At 50.1% G+C, this 13,274-nt stretch overlaps 1 protein-coding gene across 3 annotated transcripts in view; it reads left to right on the top strand.

The window, feature by feature from the left end:
* The window catches only part of PECAM1 (platelet and endothelial cell adhesion molecule 1), a 68,964-nt gene that overhangs the window by 43,958 nt on the left and 11,732 nt on the right, over positions 1 to 13,274 (top strand). For 2 of the 3 annotated variants that reach the window (XM_029212073.1, XM_029212074.1), the window contains 3 exons: positions 1,936 to 1,989; positions 3,029 to 3,091; positions 8,797 to 8,853. In XM_029212073.1, coding sequence (XP_029067906.1) covers positions 1,936 to 1,989; positions 3,029 to 3,091; positions 8,797 to 8,853 — 174 coding nt within the window. Of the gene's footprint in view, positions 1 to 1,935; positions 1,990 to 3,028; positions 3,092 to 8,796; positions 8,854 to 9,408; positions 9,471 to 13,274 lie in introns of those variants that run through there. The other variant, XM_029212075.1, reaches the window with a different exon arrangement.

Raw genomic sequence — 13,274 nt, 5'->3', positions numbered from 1 at the left:
AGGGGACACAGGTTCGTGCCCCGGTCTGGGAAGATCCCACATGCCACGGAGCGGCTGGGCCCGTGAGCCATGGCCGCTGAGTCTGCGCGTCCGGAGCCTGTGCTCCGCAATGGGAGAGGCCACAACAGTGAGAAGCCTGCGTACTGCAAAAAAAAAAAAAAAAATGAAGGCATTGGTAAAACATCTTCTCAGGTGGAATTATTTATTGCAAACACAAGGCAGTCTCATTTCAAACTTGCCCCAGTGGGAAACCAATTTAAAGATCTCACTGTTGATAGAGGCATTAAAAAAAAAAAAAAAGAGTGGTACAATAATGGAATACCTGGTTGTGAGGTTTATCACAGCTTGAGAGTCAGATCAATAGGGTGGGGAGCCAATCCCAGGTGTTCTTAATCCCATTAGGTCTGTGAGAAAATTGTTCACACCTTTTAGCAGGGGTGTTGTCTGTTTCCCAGAGGGGGCCATGATTAAATCACACAAAAATTCTGTCCCAGACAGTTTTGGGAATTAAACACTGATGTTCTTTTCTTTTTTTAAAAAATTTATTTATTTATTATTTATTTTTGTCTGCATTGGGTCTTTGTTACTGTGCACGGGCTTTCTCTAGTTGTGGCGAGCGGGGGCTACTCTTCGTTGCAGTGCGCGGGCTTCTCACTATGGTGGCTTCTCTTGTTGCGGAGCATGGGCTCTAGGCACACGGGCTTCAGTAGTTGTGGCATGCAGGCTCAGTAGTTGTGACTTGTAGCCTCTTGAACACAGTCTCAGCAGTTGTGGTGCACAGGCTTAGTTGCTCCACAACATGTGGGATCTTCCCGGACCAGGGCTCGAACCTGTGTCCTCTGCATTTGCAGGCAGGTTCTTAACCACTGCACCACCAGGGAAGTCCCCTGATGTTCTTTTCTAATTCTGTAACATCGTCGCACAAAATAAAAACTTTTTAGAATACACCTTTTACAGGGCATTCCTGAGAAATCTTTTGAGAAATGAGCAATTCCTATAGTACTGAATCATAAACTTTTTAAAAAGTAAAATAAAACATATGTCGTAATAAGAGTAATATGCCAATAAAGAGAAAAGAGCAAATATGTCATTGAAGAAACTACATTCGGAAAAGTTTGGTGAATATTTAGCAAAAAGTAATCCAGTGCTATAGAGAAAATACCTCTTTGTGGTATAAAGTGGGTTCTGTTGGTAATTTGTATTTGTACATAAGAACAAAGATATGATATTCTTAATTAAATGCTGATAAAGACTTATATTAAAATAGAATTTCCTCCCAAATTTCCAAAGTGCAGGAAATACTCCAATTCTTATTATATTTTCTCTGCATGGATTATTTCAGTTTATAAATGTATGTTAGTAATCACAATAGTAATTTGTAAATACATAATGGAATGGAATGGAAAACCATGTGTTCTTCAGGAGTAGTGTTTGTAACACTTGAAAGAATTCTTTTTAATAAAGAACATCTTGATAAAAAAGATCAAAAAATTTTTGCTCCTGCCCAGGTGGCAGCCTGGAGATATTGCAATATCTTTAAACCATGTTCTCATGGATCCAATTCTCCAGCTGAATGATACTGGTCCACTAGTATCCTTCATGTTTGTGGTCACTGGCTCACCCCTTCTAGAATTAAGCTTAATTTCTTCTGAGCTTGCTTCTAGTGAACAATTCTGAATTTTGAACAACTCATAAATAGCCATGTCCCTCCCATGCGATGGTGGGCATCATACCGGTTTTAGAAAGAGACCAGGCAGTGGGTTGGATGGGGCCCAGGGCCAACAGGAGGGTATTCGGACCCCAGCTACACTGCTGGTTGCCAACTACACTGAAGAATTTGGGCTTGACTCCTTTTGTTAGTGACACTGAGTTTTCTAAAATTTATATAGAAAACTAGGAATTCCACTGTCACTCATCCTGTTATTTTTCAACTAGGTTACAATGAAGATGTTGGAAACCATGCAATGAAGCCATTAAATGAAAATAAAGGTAATTATCTGTCTAACTTTTTAAAAATTAGAAACCTTTGCTTTTATATAAAAGACCCCTAGGAAAAGAACAAAAGCTGTGAAGACCTGTGGATATTTCCTCATCTCTCTTAAATGGAGATGGCTATTGCTTTCTCCAAAGATGCTGTCTAGTGTCTCTTGTTACTTGTCTTAAAGATAAGCAGCAGTGCTATTTTATTTTATTTTTTATAGTGTATTTTTCATTTTTTTGTTTTTTCTCATGTATTTTTCATTTTTATTAAACATTTAGTAGATACAAAGTAATATTTATAAGTTATGTATAAAATATAAACAATGGCAATTCAATAAATAACTGCATACTCATCGTCCTTTAAAAAAGAACGTTTCCACTACCTTTAAAGTACCCTGCGCACCTCTTCCCACCCCAGCCTCTTAACACTTTCTTTGCCAGCTTTATTGAGATATACTTGACATATAACATTGTGTAAGTTTAAAGTGTACAACACGATGATTTGCAGTAATGCTGTATTAAAAAACACCTGTGCCTCTACTATCCAAGAGAAGGGAGATCCTCCTGACTTATTTCGTAGCCCATTCTGAATCAGGAAGTTCCATTCTGGGTGTAACTTGATTTCCTATGTGTATGCCTCATACTCTCAAAGCAGTTTGAGGCTGGGGACCCTGTTCCCCATTTCCTGAGATCCTTTCCATCTTGGAGAAAGCGTTCCGTGCCTGTGGCCATGGAGAAGTCTTCTACAGTTAACTGCTGTGGCCGATGCCGGCTGTTTTCTGTATCTAATGAACTTTACAAGTCCTCACACTGTGGTAACAACGGGACCTGAGCCGGAGGGTCCTTCCACATCCCGGGAGTGCAGGCCTCCTCATTACCTCTCCCAGCCTGAGTTTTCTCGCCCACTTAGAATGGAGTTAAGCCTGCATCCAGCTTCCCTGTTAAAATACAGACTTCTTCGATCACTTGAATAGAAATCTCTACTGTGGTCTGAGACCCCCCAAGGAGACTCTGTCTAATCGCAGGCTGCTGTGGTTCTTTCGAGCAGAGCCTCTGACCTTGGACGTGGAGTACACTGAAGTGGAAGTGACCGCCCCTGAGCCTCACAGAGGTAACACCATCACTCAAGGGATTCCCCATGTTTTACTGTCTGCTTGGGTGTAGATGCCACGGTGGGCTGTGCTGTGGCCCCTGGACAAGAATCTAGTCACCCTCATCACTCAGAAGGGAGGTGGTCAGCAGACAGACGGGCTGGACATGCCCAAGGCAGGAGCAGTGACACCCACCCAGGTTTGGAGGTGTAAAATTTCATTAATTATTATTTATTATACCAGTAATGATGGCTGCGTTTTATTGAGCAGTTACTAAGTGCTAAGAAATGGGTCTGTTGAGAGACTTTTAGCAGGCAGCCTCACTCCTGGGTGTTTGGGCATCCTTCCAGAGGTAGCCCCCTTGCCCCAATCTAGCACCTTCCTTAAAAAGTTGCTTGCAGACTGAGCTTGTATAAATGAAATGTGCAAGGGGATGAAAGGGCTTGGCTATTTAAAGGGACAATTGGGTAAAGGCTTTTGAAAGCACAGACTCCCTCTGCATGTAAACAGTGGCACCATCATTATGCTTCAGGCTTTGTTTTTATTGTGTGGTTCTCTTGGGCACACTGCCCTGGAGAAGGCCCCTAGCCCTGGTCCTGCACTGGGGAGACTGACTCAGGGTGGGTCAGTCCACAGCAAGCACTAGAACGTCAATCTCAGCTGCTTCGGGCACCACAAAAAAAAACAGGCACATCCTCCTAAACCTCCTTAGTTCCCCCAGAGGCTGCCACACAAAGGAAGCAGCCACCCGAGCCTTCCTGCCCTGCTGGGAAGCTCGTTAGGGCTGTTGCTGTGCATCCCCCTTCCTGCTGAGGCTGAGGCCAAGCCGCGTCCACTCAGCCTTGCAGGCCCGGGGCTGCTTTGCAGACCATGCCTGTGTAGCCTCAGCCAGAGCCACGTGGTGATGGCGTTCTCTTGTCACCTCTTGCTCCATGATCTGGAAGGAGTTTGGGGTTCCTTCCTTCTTCCCTTGCTTAGCACGGTTCTAGGTACCATGTCCGCAGATGTGTCCGTGGAACCTTCCAGGCAGGGCCGTCCTCTGTAGCCCCTGGGGCTGGGTGCTGCACAACAGGGCCACCATGCCCATAGTCTGCAGTCAGCATGGCCCCTGCAGTTGGTACTGCCTGATCTGCACCACTACACAGGGCGTCCCAGTTGCAAGTCTAGACTGGACGGGGCAGGGGTGGGGGCCACGGCCGGCCTGAAGTTCTCTTTCTCTTTACTTCATGGTAAAGTGATTTGCTTGTTGGGTTAGCAAATTATGGGCCCATGATGGACCAGCCCCGGTGCAAGCAGCAAAGGTACATGTGTGGTCCCCTTCTCGTGGAGGTGTAACCCCTGAGGGAGTCAGGAAAACAAGGAACCGATGAGCAGGTAGTATCAGGTTAGAGTCAGAGTTTGCAGGAAGAGTGGGGTGTGGTGGAAGGCCTGAAAGATGATGCCTTTTCTGGCTGGGTGGTCCCAGAAGGCCTGTGTGAGGGGTGGCAGGACAGTGGGTGGTGGCCTAGAGCTTGGCTCATTTAAAGACCTGAAAGGAGACCTTAAAGGATCCTTAAATGACTCTTTCTGGTCCTTAAATGTCTGCAGAGAGGGCGAGAGGGAGTGGAGGCAGATGAAGCTGGGAGGACCAGGTGGGGCCCAGGGACTGCAGGGCCACTGGGGTTCTCTTTTTGTTCTAGTCTCAGTGGACTGGAGGCCTTTGGAAGCCTTTAAGCAGCAAAGTGACAAGTTCCAACTTCCTTCTTTTAAAAACGATCCTTGTGGCTGGTGTGGAGGACGGATTAAAGGGAACAAAAGTGGAAACCGGGCAAGAGGGGATGAGGATGGAGCCAAAGTGCTGGCAGTGGATAGATTCTGGATAGATGTTACAGACAGACCGCAGTACTGGATGAAAAATTCGTGGCCAGGATGGGAGAGACAGAATGACTACATGTTTCTTGACCAAACAACCACATGGATGGTTGTGATGCCTGCGATTGGGAGGCACAGGCTCATGGGGAGCCTGGTTCGGTTGGGTTAAATTTGAGAGCCCAGGAGGAGACAGCGCAGGGGTCTTGGTGCTCAGAACCAAGTGTGGGTGGGCTCTGGCCGATGGGACTTCAGGGCTCTCCTCGCCGGCCTTCCCTGGTCCAGCCTGAGCCCCTCCATCACCATGCATCGTGGGTGCCGTCCCACAGGTAACAGCTTACTTCCTCCTAAGGGGGCTTCAGACTTGGAAGGAAAGGGGAACCACAGCAAGAGGGCAGGGCTGAATGTGTGTGGGAAACCCCACTGCCCTCCATGCCCCACTGTGCTCAAGCAGAGAGCGATTGCCCTGGGTTCTGGCCTCTCGATTCTGATACCTGTCCCAGAGGGCCGGGCCCCACCCTTACCCTGCTGCCGGCTGGGCCCGGGCAAGGTGGAGTTATGAGGGCTGTATGTGAGGCCTGGAACGCTTTGGATTGAAGGAAACTGAAGCAGGAAGAAGGAAGCAAGGTTTTGTCCTTGGAAAAGCATCCGTTTTCCATTCCTTTGGGGATGTTTCCACGTTAGCAGCGTCTGGTTTTCTTTTTCTTGCTTGAAGGTGGGGAGCGGTTGAAGGGAAAAGGGAACCCCTGGGACCGGGCGAAGCAGGGGTGCTTTCCTTTGCCAAGCTCTGTACCTGCAGGGTTGTAACCAGCCGGGTCACCTTTCCCCAGTCTGCACAAAGGCGCTGAGTGGGCTGCAGGGGCCTCGGCAGAGCTGGACTGAAAGTCACTCGGATGGAAATGGAGAGTTTCTAGAGGATTCAAGTTGTTTTCTGGACCCAGCCTTCTTGGCAGCTGAGGGACAGTGGGGGAGAGTGGCCTGGCCCAGGATGCCGTCCCCCTGTTTTCTCATGGGTGGGGAGTGGGGCATTACTAGGTGAGGGCCAGACTTTGTGGGTTCAAGGCCAGTGGTGAGTCAACTTGACCTGGTCTTGGCCAACCCAGTTCCCTGTCCTCAAGGCCTCCCTCCTCTACAGATGGGATGGAGGAAGGAGTGGGGACCATGTCCAGCTCTAACTGTGGCTGGCAGCTGACCAAGTGGTCACTTGGAGGTGGAGGAGGGGTGGGAAGGAACTCGTTAAATCCTGGTCTGCTGCATGTTTGCTCTGAGACTAATTGCTGGGAAAACCCCATGACGTTGAAGCCATCTCTTTCTCTGTTAACAGAGAAAAACAGAAGCCAAAACAAAGCCCATCCGGAAACATCCCTGACAGCAGAGACAAACAGCCTGCTGGCCTGGTTTAGTCATTAGCAGGCAGCTGCTGCCTCGTAGCAGCGGGAGGAGGGGCACTCTCAGTGAGCTGCAAACCCCGTCCCCCTGGCCGGGCGGAGCCAGGAGGGCAGTGGGGGAAACTGCTGGGCCAGCTGCAAATCTGGCAACTCAACCAAGAAGTGAAACCATCCTGCTGCCCTGGCTGATACACAGAGTTATGAGGTGAAAGGGAGTTGAGTGCAGCTCCTTGGGTCCAGAGGGTGTCAGAGCGTCCCCAAGGTGACCAGAGGTCTACCCGCCACCCCTTATGTGCCTGGGGGCGGTGGAGTTCCCAAGGGTGTCCAGGGCCCCAGGCTTGGCCGCGCAGTCCCTCCCCTCCATTCCCTCCCCTCCATTCCCTCCCAATGCCCCCAGCTCCCACTGTGAAGGAGGATGAGCTGGCAGGGCCCCCAGTGCTCCTGGTATGCAGTGTCCTAGAGCGTTTGTCACAGCATTGTTTGCATACCATCTGCCCCAGGGCCCGGAAATCTGGAACCAGGTCCCCGGTCACCTTTTCCTCTTCCACAGTGCCCAGCACACAATAGGTGTTAGGACCATGTTGAACGAGTGACTTGCCCATGCCTGACATTGAGCAAAGAGTCCCTTAGTGATGCGGTAGAACCCCCAGTAGATAGGGGAGTTGCTAGAGCTTCCCTCTACACCTTCAGATCTGGTGCCATGGAGAGTGGAGAGTGGTGAGGGCATCTCTGCTGTCCTCTTAGAGAAAGGCAGGTGTCCCAGCAGGGGGTGCCTGGCATCTCAGCCACTCTGCTGAGTACCAACTGCTATTCGGTGCCCTGGGGGGAGTCGCTACGATGCCTTCTGCAAGGTCCTGGCACCCCAAGTGCCCCAAGTACAGCTGTCTATCTGAACTGCCACCCAAGCTTTCTCCTGCCATTTAGATCATGACATAAGAACCATGACCACTTAGTGTGTGACGAATGACCGTGATTTTAATCCTAAGACCTAAAACCTCAGGGATCAGACTGATCATGCCAAGAGCCTCCTGAAGGTTGGGAGTCTGAGACAGAGACACCCACAGGGACGTTGACTGTTGTCTTCACTGTCCCATCAAGCTTTACAGGTGCCCCAGGCAGCTGTGCAAAGTCTGGGATCGAGAGGAGCACAAGACCCGGGCGCCGCCCTAGAGGGCGTGGGGCCCGCCAGGGGAGACGCTTGTGGGGGCGAGTCGTGTCAGTGTGCCGTGGGCGCCCACGTAACTGCCCAGGGCACAGGGAAGGGGGGAGTGTGTCAGGGAGTGTGTAGGTGTGTGAGGGTATGTGCACCCCAGTGCAGGAGCGAAGCTTGTCCTGGGGCTTGGAGGATGAGGAGGAACGGGGCAAAGCAAAAGGGCCGTGCAGACAGTGGAGGAGTGTGTGCAGGACCAGGGCGTGAGAGAGGGGAGCCTGGTGAGTCGAGGGTATCTTGGTGTAGTTAGAATCCGTGTACGTGCCCTGGCCATCTGCCACTGAGGAAAATGACATCCACGTGGCACTGACCGTGGCGGCAGGAAGCATCACCCAGTCTAGGGTTCCGTTTCCCGATTTATAGAGAGAGAATGCTGGCCACACGGCATCAGGCACCTTTCTACAATAAGGCTTCCTGGTCCTTTGTGCACGTGAGAGGGAAGTGGCGGGCTGCATCCCCTGAGGGTCTGTGTGTGTAAGTGCATGTAGATGCACCATGAGTGTGTGTACGTGTGTGTATACATAACCTGTGTGTGTACGTCAGCTTAAACAGATGGCTGTACAGGGGCTCTTTGTCTCTCAAACCACTGAGTCTCCTCTGGGTGTAATCCACACCCTAAGTGGGTCATCTTGTCTGCTGTTCAGAAAGGGTCCAGACCAGAGGATCTGAACCCTGTCTGCATATTAAAATCCCCTGGGAAGCTCTTAAAAACACCAACACCAGGGCCCACCCTGGACCAATTCAATCAATCTGCAGTGAGGCCCGGCTTGCTGACATTTGAAATCAACCAGCCCAGTTGTCTAGAGTTGTAACTGGGTCCCAGCTTATCCTTAGAGTCACAGATGATACCCAGGCTCTAACCCTGACCTTGGGTAATTGGGAGACCCTAACCCAGCCTCCTGAGAGGGGCTGGCAGAGCAGCTGGATAGAGGGACACAGTGGCAGAGGAAGAGGGATGGGGCCACCGAGCTGGAGGCTACAGGTCTGTGCTGGGGGTACCTCTACCTGCGCCCCCTATAGGTCCAGGGGTCCCACAGTGGCCTGTTGGCCTCATACTTCCAGGCTGAGAGTGATGCTGGAGGGACCATGATCTTCTAAAGCCGGGAAATGGCCCGGGCTCAGTAGTGACAGGGATTCCAGGGGCTCCTGGAGATGGGCACTCGTGGGGTGGGTAGTGGGGTACAGCCTTGCCTGGGAGCCTCCGACATTTTCCTGCTTCAGCAGTGAGCTGACCTGGTGCCCAGAGGCAGTTGTTGACCTGTGCTTGGTCCCTTTCCAGATCTGGGAACAAAGGGCACGGAGACGGTGTACAGTGAAATCCGGAAAGCTGACCCCGGTGAGTGAGGGCCCCTTAGCTCCCCCAGCCGGGGGTTGGGGGGAGGGCACTTCCCGCAAACTCATCCATGGGGTCTTGGGAGTGGGCAGGGGAAAGAAGGAGCCAAGGCGGCCAGAAAGGGTGCCAGAGTTGTTAACCCTGTCTTCCCCACCACCCTTAAAAAGTGGCCACAGGTGACGTGTACTATTTATTTAGTCGATGAACACTTATTGAGTGCTGGCTGCATGCCAGGCAAACAGAACCTTATACCTTCACACCCAACTGACGGCCAGGTGGACCAAAGCGTGTCCTGGCACCCCTGTGTGCTCATGAGATGCCCAGCAGTGTCCCGGGCACTCCTGACCCCAGGAGAAGCAGCGTGGCCCTGCCTGTTCTCAGGTGCCAGCCAGGGGCCCCACCTGCTCCTCACCTGGGCCCTGGTGCACTGGGGCTCCCGAAGGTCTTAGGCAAAGTCGGTGCTTTGCTTTGAAGATGTTCAGTAGCTTCGGCCTTTCTGTGAGCACGCCGACTTTGGGGAAGGGTGTGTGGATCTACTTCCGCTTCCTTTGATTTCAGCCCAGACCCCACTTCATTTCCCATTTCCACTGCTTCCTCATGGAGAGATTCCCTGGGACTGAACAGACACGGAACTGGGGATGCTCCCAGCAATCTCATTTTTTGTGTAATTATTCTATTCTATTCTCATGAAATGAAATCCACAAAGACCACTTTTATTTTTTTATCTTTTTTTTTAATTGAAATCAAGTCGATGTACAATATTATGTAAGCTTCAAGTGTTCTACATAGTGGTTTGGCGTTTGCATACATTGTGAAATGATCACCACGATAAGTCTAGTAACCATCTGTCCCCATACAGAGTTATTACAATATTATTAGCCATATACCTTATGTGATATATTATATCCCCATGACTTATCTTTTTATATAACTGTAGGTTTGTTACCTCCTAATTCCCTACACCTATTTCGCCCATCCCCCATCCTCCTCCCTTCTGGCACTAACGGTTTGTTCCCTGTATCTGAGTCTGTTTTTACACAAAGACTACTTTTAAATTCTGAAAATAAGTCACAACCCAAAGAGCATAAACATTCCAGGGGAAAATAGTCACTATGCAGATATCTTGCTTTGTACAACAAACCTCTACTTAAGTGGATTCTTTGAAAGGGAATTATTAAAACAGGCTGGAAAACTTTGATAAAGCCTGGCTACCCCAAGGGTGGTCCACAGACAGGTAGCAACGATCTCAGGCCCAAACCAGACTCACAGGGTCAGAATCTCCAGAATCTGAACTCCCAACAAGGTCCCACGTATTTCTTTTTTTTTCTTTAATATTTATTTATTTATTTTGGTTGTGCCAGGTCTTAGTTGCAGCCTGTGGGCTCCTTAGTTGCAGCACGTGGGCTCCTTAGTTGTGGCATCCGAACTTCTTAGTTGCGGCACGCATGTGGGATCTCGTTCCCTGACCAGGGATCGAACCCGGGCCCCCTGCATTGGGAGCACGGAGTCTTATCCATTGAGCCACCAGGGAAGTCCTGGTCCCACATATTTCTGATGCTGCCAATATTAGAGAAGCACTGTCTTACCTGAAGAGCCTACTTGTTACCTGAACTAGGAATCACCCCTTAATTAATCTTTTTAAAAGTGGTATTTTCATGGGTAGAGCAGAAACTCAGCCCCATGGAGAACTTGACACTGACTGAATGATAATTTGAAAACCATTTCCTGGGGAATTCTTGGCTTCAGTATCTCATTTTGCATTCTCAGTCTATTCAGAGCTAGCAAAACGCAAATTTAGAAACAGGCTTCCTCTGTTCTTCCAGTGTAACAAAAAGCTGAAGCTCAGATCAGGTTCAAGGTTGGTCCTGATAGGTAATTGTGTAAAAATGCCCCCTTTGCTTTCCTCGTGGTGGTCCCTGAGATGGTTCGCTTTCAGTCGCTTTGGTTATGCAAAAACTCACGTTTATTAAGCACTTGCTGTTTGTGCTAAGTGGTCTATATTACATTATCTCTTTCAATCCTCCACAGTAAATCCCATTTTTCAGATGAGGATACTGAGGCATAGAGGGCTTACTTAAAACAGTTCCCCACGGTTAGGGTTAGTACACCAGAACTGGCCCACCCCGGAGCTGGATTCCATGCTCCTGATCATTGAACTGCCTTTGGTTTTGGGGAAGGGAAGCTGGTGAAGTGTGGAGGCCACAGGGAACCCCGGCTACAGGAGGCCGGGGAGGGGCGGGGGGCGGGCTGTGGCCACCTGAGGCCACCCCTAGAGGTCCCATACAGTTGGTGAAGGCCACGCCCAGTGTGGATTCCAAAGGCTTGTGTTAGGGACCCTGCAAATTAGCCTGAAAAAAGACAGATTAACAAGAAAAAAGCAGTGAGAGTAACTCGGTGGAGTGGGGTGAAGGAAGCTCCCAGAAGCCTTCCTTCTGCATCCGTTGATTCTCATTTGCCTCTAGCTCAAAATAACCCTTATACCAAAGTGGCATGTTTTGGGGTGGCATATTCTGGTTTTCTACTCTGCTTCAGGGTAGCTGTTCAAGTGGGTTCTCTCAGTGTCCCCAGGCTGGTTCTAGATGCCTCCTGAGTCCTCAGTTCCCAGCTGTTGGAACCTGACTGCTCCCACTGGCCTCAGGCTGGAACAGACCACAGGCACCATAGAACCCAACCCGGTAGGGATTTGAGGTGGTAAAGAGCCCTGTTTTGCTGGGGGATATCTGAGCCCCTGTCCTGGTGCTGCCACTTAACAACTGTGCGACTTTGACCAAGAGGCCTGACCTCTCTGTGATGACTCAGTTTCTTCAACTGTTAAATGGAGATGAGATTAAATGAGAAAAGGGGGCGAGATGGCGCCAGGGGAGATGGTGCCATTTACTCCAAGCATGCAGTCAGTGTATCACCCCTACCGTACAGTGAGCATTCAATCCATTTTAGCTGAAAAATGCATGAGGAACTTGAGCCCTAGTGCCTGGCCCAGGGCAAGACTAGAGCCAGCTCCGGACTCCCAGGCCAGGGCATTCCCACTGTGCTATCTGGGCCATTAGGTGTCAGTTGGGGCTTGGGTCTCTCTATAATCTGGTCTTTCATCTGGCAACCAGCTCCTGCCAGGTAGGTAGAGGGAGCCCTGGGTCTTATAGCCAAAACCACATCGCTGCTGCAAAAGCCAGTGTCCTGGAAGCCAAGGGAGTTCCTGTTTTTGAGCATTTCCCACTCAGCTGCTGCCCAAAGGGAGGAGGCTGCAGGCCTTGGTTGATTCCTCTTCCCTTTTCTTTTTTTTCCTCTGTCAGCCACTCAAAACCATCATAGGGTTGAGGGAGGCTCTATTATTATTCCTGCTCTACAGATGGGGAAATGGGCAGAGGTGAAATAGCTTGTCCTGGTCCCAAGGCCAGTGGTGGCAGAGCAGGGACTGAGTGTGGAGAGCCTGGCTGCAGAGTGGCGCACTTCACAAGCCTTATGTTTCCTCTGTGTTGCCAAACCAACTGGTTTCCACTTTCATCAGCCTAATTAGAGGATGCAACTCTGTCTACTTTAGAAATTAAGAGTAACAGCCTGGTATGGTCTGGGTGAGCCTGGGTGAGTCATGGAGCCTCTCGGGACCTCTGTCACCTTCTCTGTGGAATGAGGGGCATGGGCTCGAATCTGGATCAGGGGTTCTCCAGGTTGGTTACAATACAGGTAGACTGGCACCACCTCTGATTCAGTAGGTCTAAGTGAGCTGAGAATTTGCATTTCTAACAGATTCCCACATGCTGCTGCTACTGTTCTGGGGACACACTTTTAGAGCCATTTTCTAGATGCTCTGAGTTCCCTTCTGACTGTACCACTCTGAGTTCTGCTGTGCTTCTCGTTTGAAGCGGTAGAGTCTTTCTTACTCCCCAGCAATCCTGGAGGGATTGCTCTAGATTGGCCGGCAGAGATAACCCAGAAACACTGTGTGTGTGTGTGTGTGTGTGTGTGTGTGTGTGTGTGTGTGTGTGTTGAGGGGAGGGTGTGACCCACAATAAAAAAAGGCCCCGTGAGGGTCTCTGGGCTGGTCTGGGAGTAGGCTGAGCGCAGGGCTGAGTCTTATCTGACTTTTCCTTCTTAGGTTTTTGTTCTTCCCCAACTGAGAAACTTCCCCAGTTTCTCAGTTCCCCATCACCTTCCAACGAGCAGCACTTCAGGGCTGGCTATTTTGGGAAGTGGCTCACAGGGCGTAGTTCTGGCTCTTAGACCCCCTTTTTCCCCTGAGTGATGCAAAGGAAAACTGCTCCTCTAGATAAGCAAAAGGGCAACAGGCAGGCCTGCCTCCAAGGAGCAACCCCAGGCGGGGCCGGAGAGGGTGTCAGGGGATCTGGTAGGCCATGGGAGGCACCAGGTCTTTGCAATCTTGGCTTTAGGCTCTGAGCTCAGCATTTTTTTTTTAAACCTGTGGTAAA

This window comes from Monodon monoceros, unplaced genomic scaffold (genome assembly GCF_005190385.1).
Source record: "Monodon monoceros isolate NGI ecotype Baffin Bay Population unplaced genomic scaffold, NGI_Narwhal_1 Super_Scaffold_9, whole genome shotgun sequence".
NCBI classification, from domain to species: Eukaryota; Metazoa; Chordata; class Mammalia; order Artiodactyla; family Monodontidae; genus Monodon; species Monodon monoceros.
Note: the sequence above shows the minus strand (reverse complement) of the source record. Positions and strands in the feature narration are given on the sequence as shown.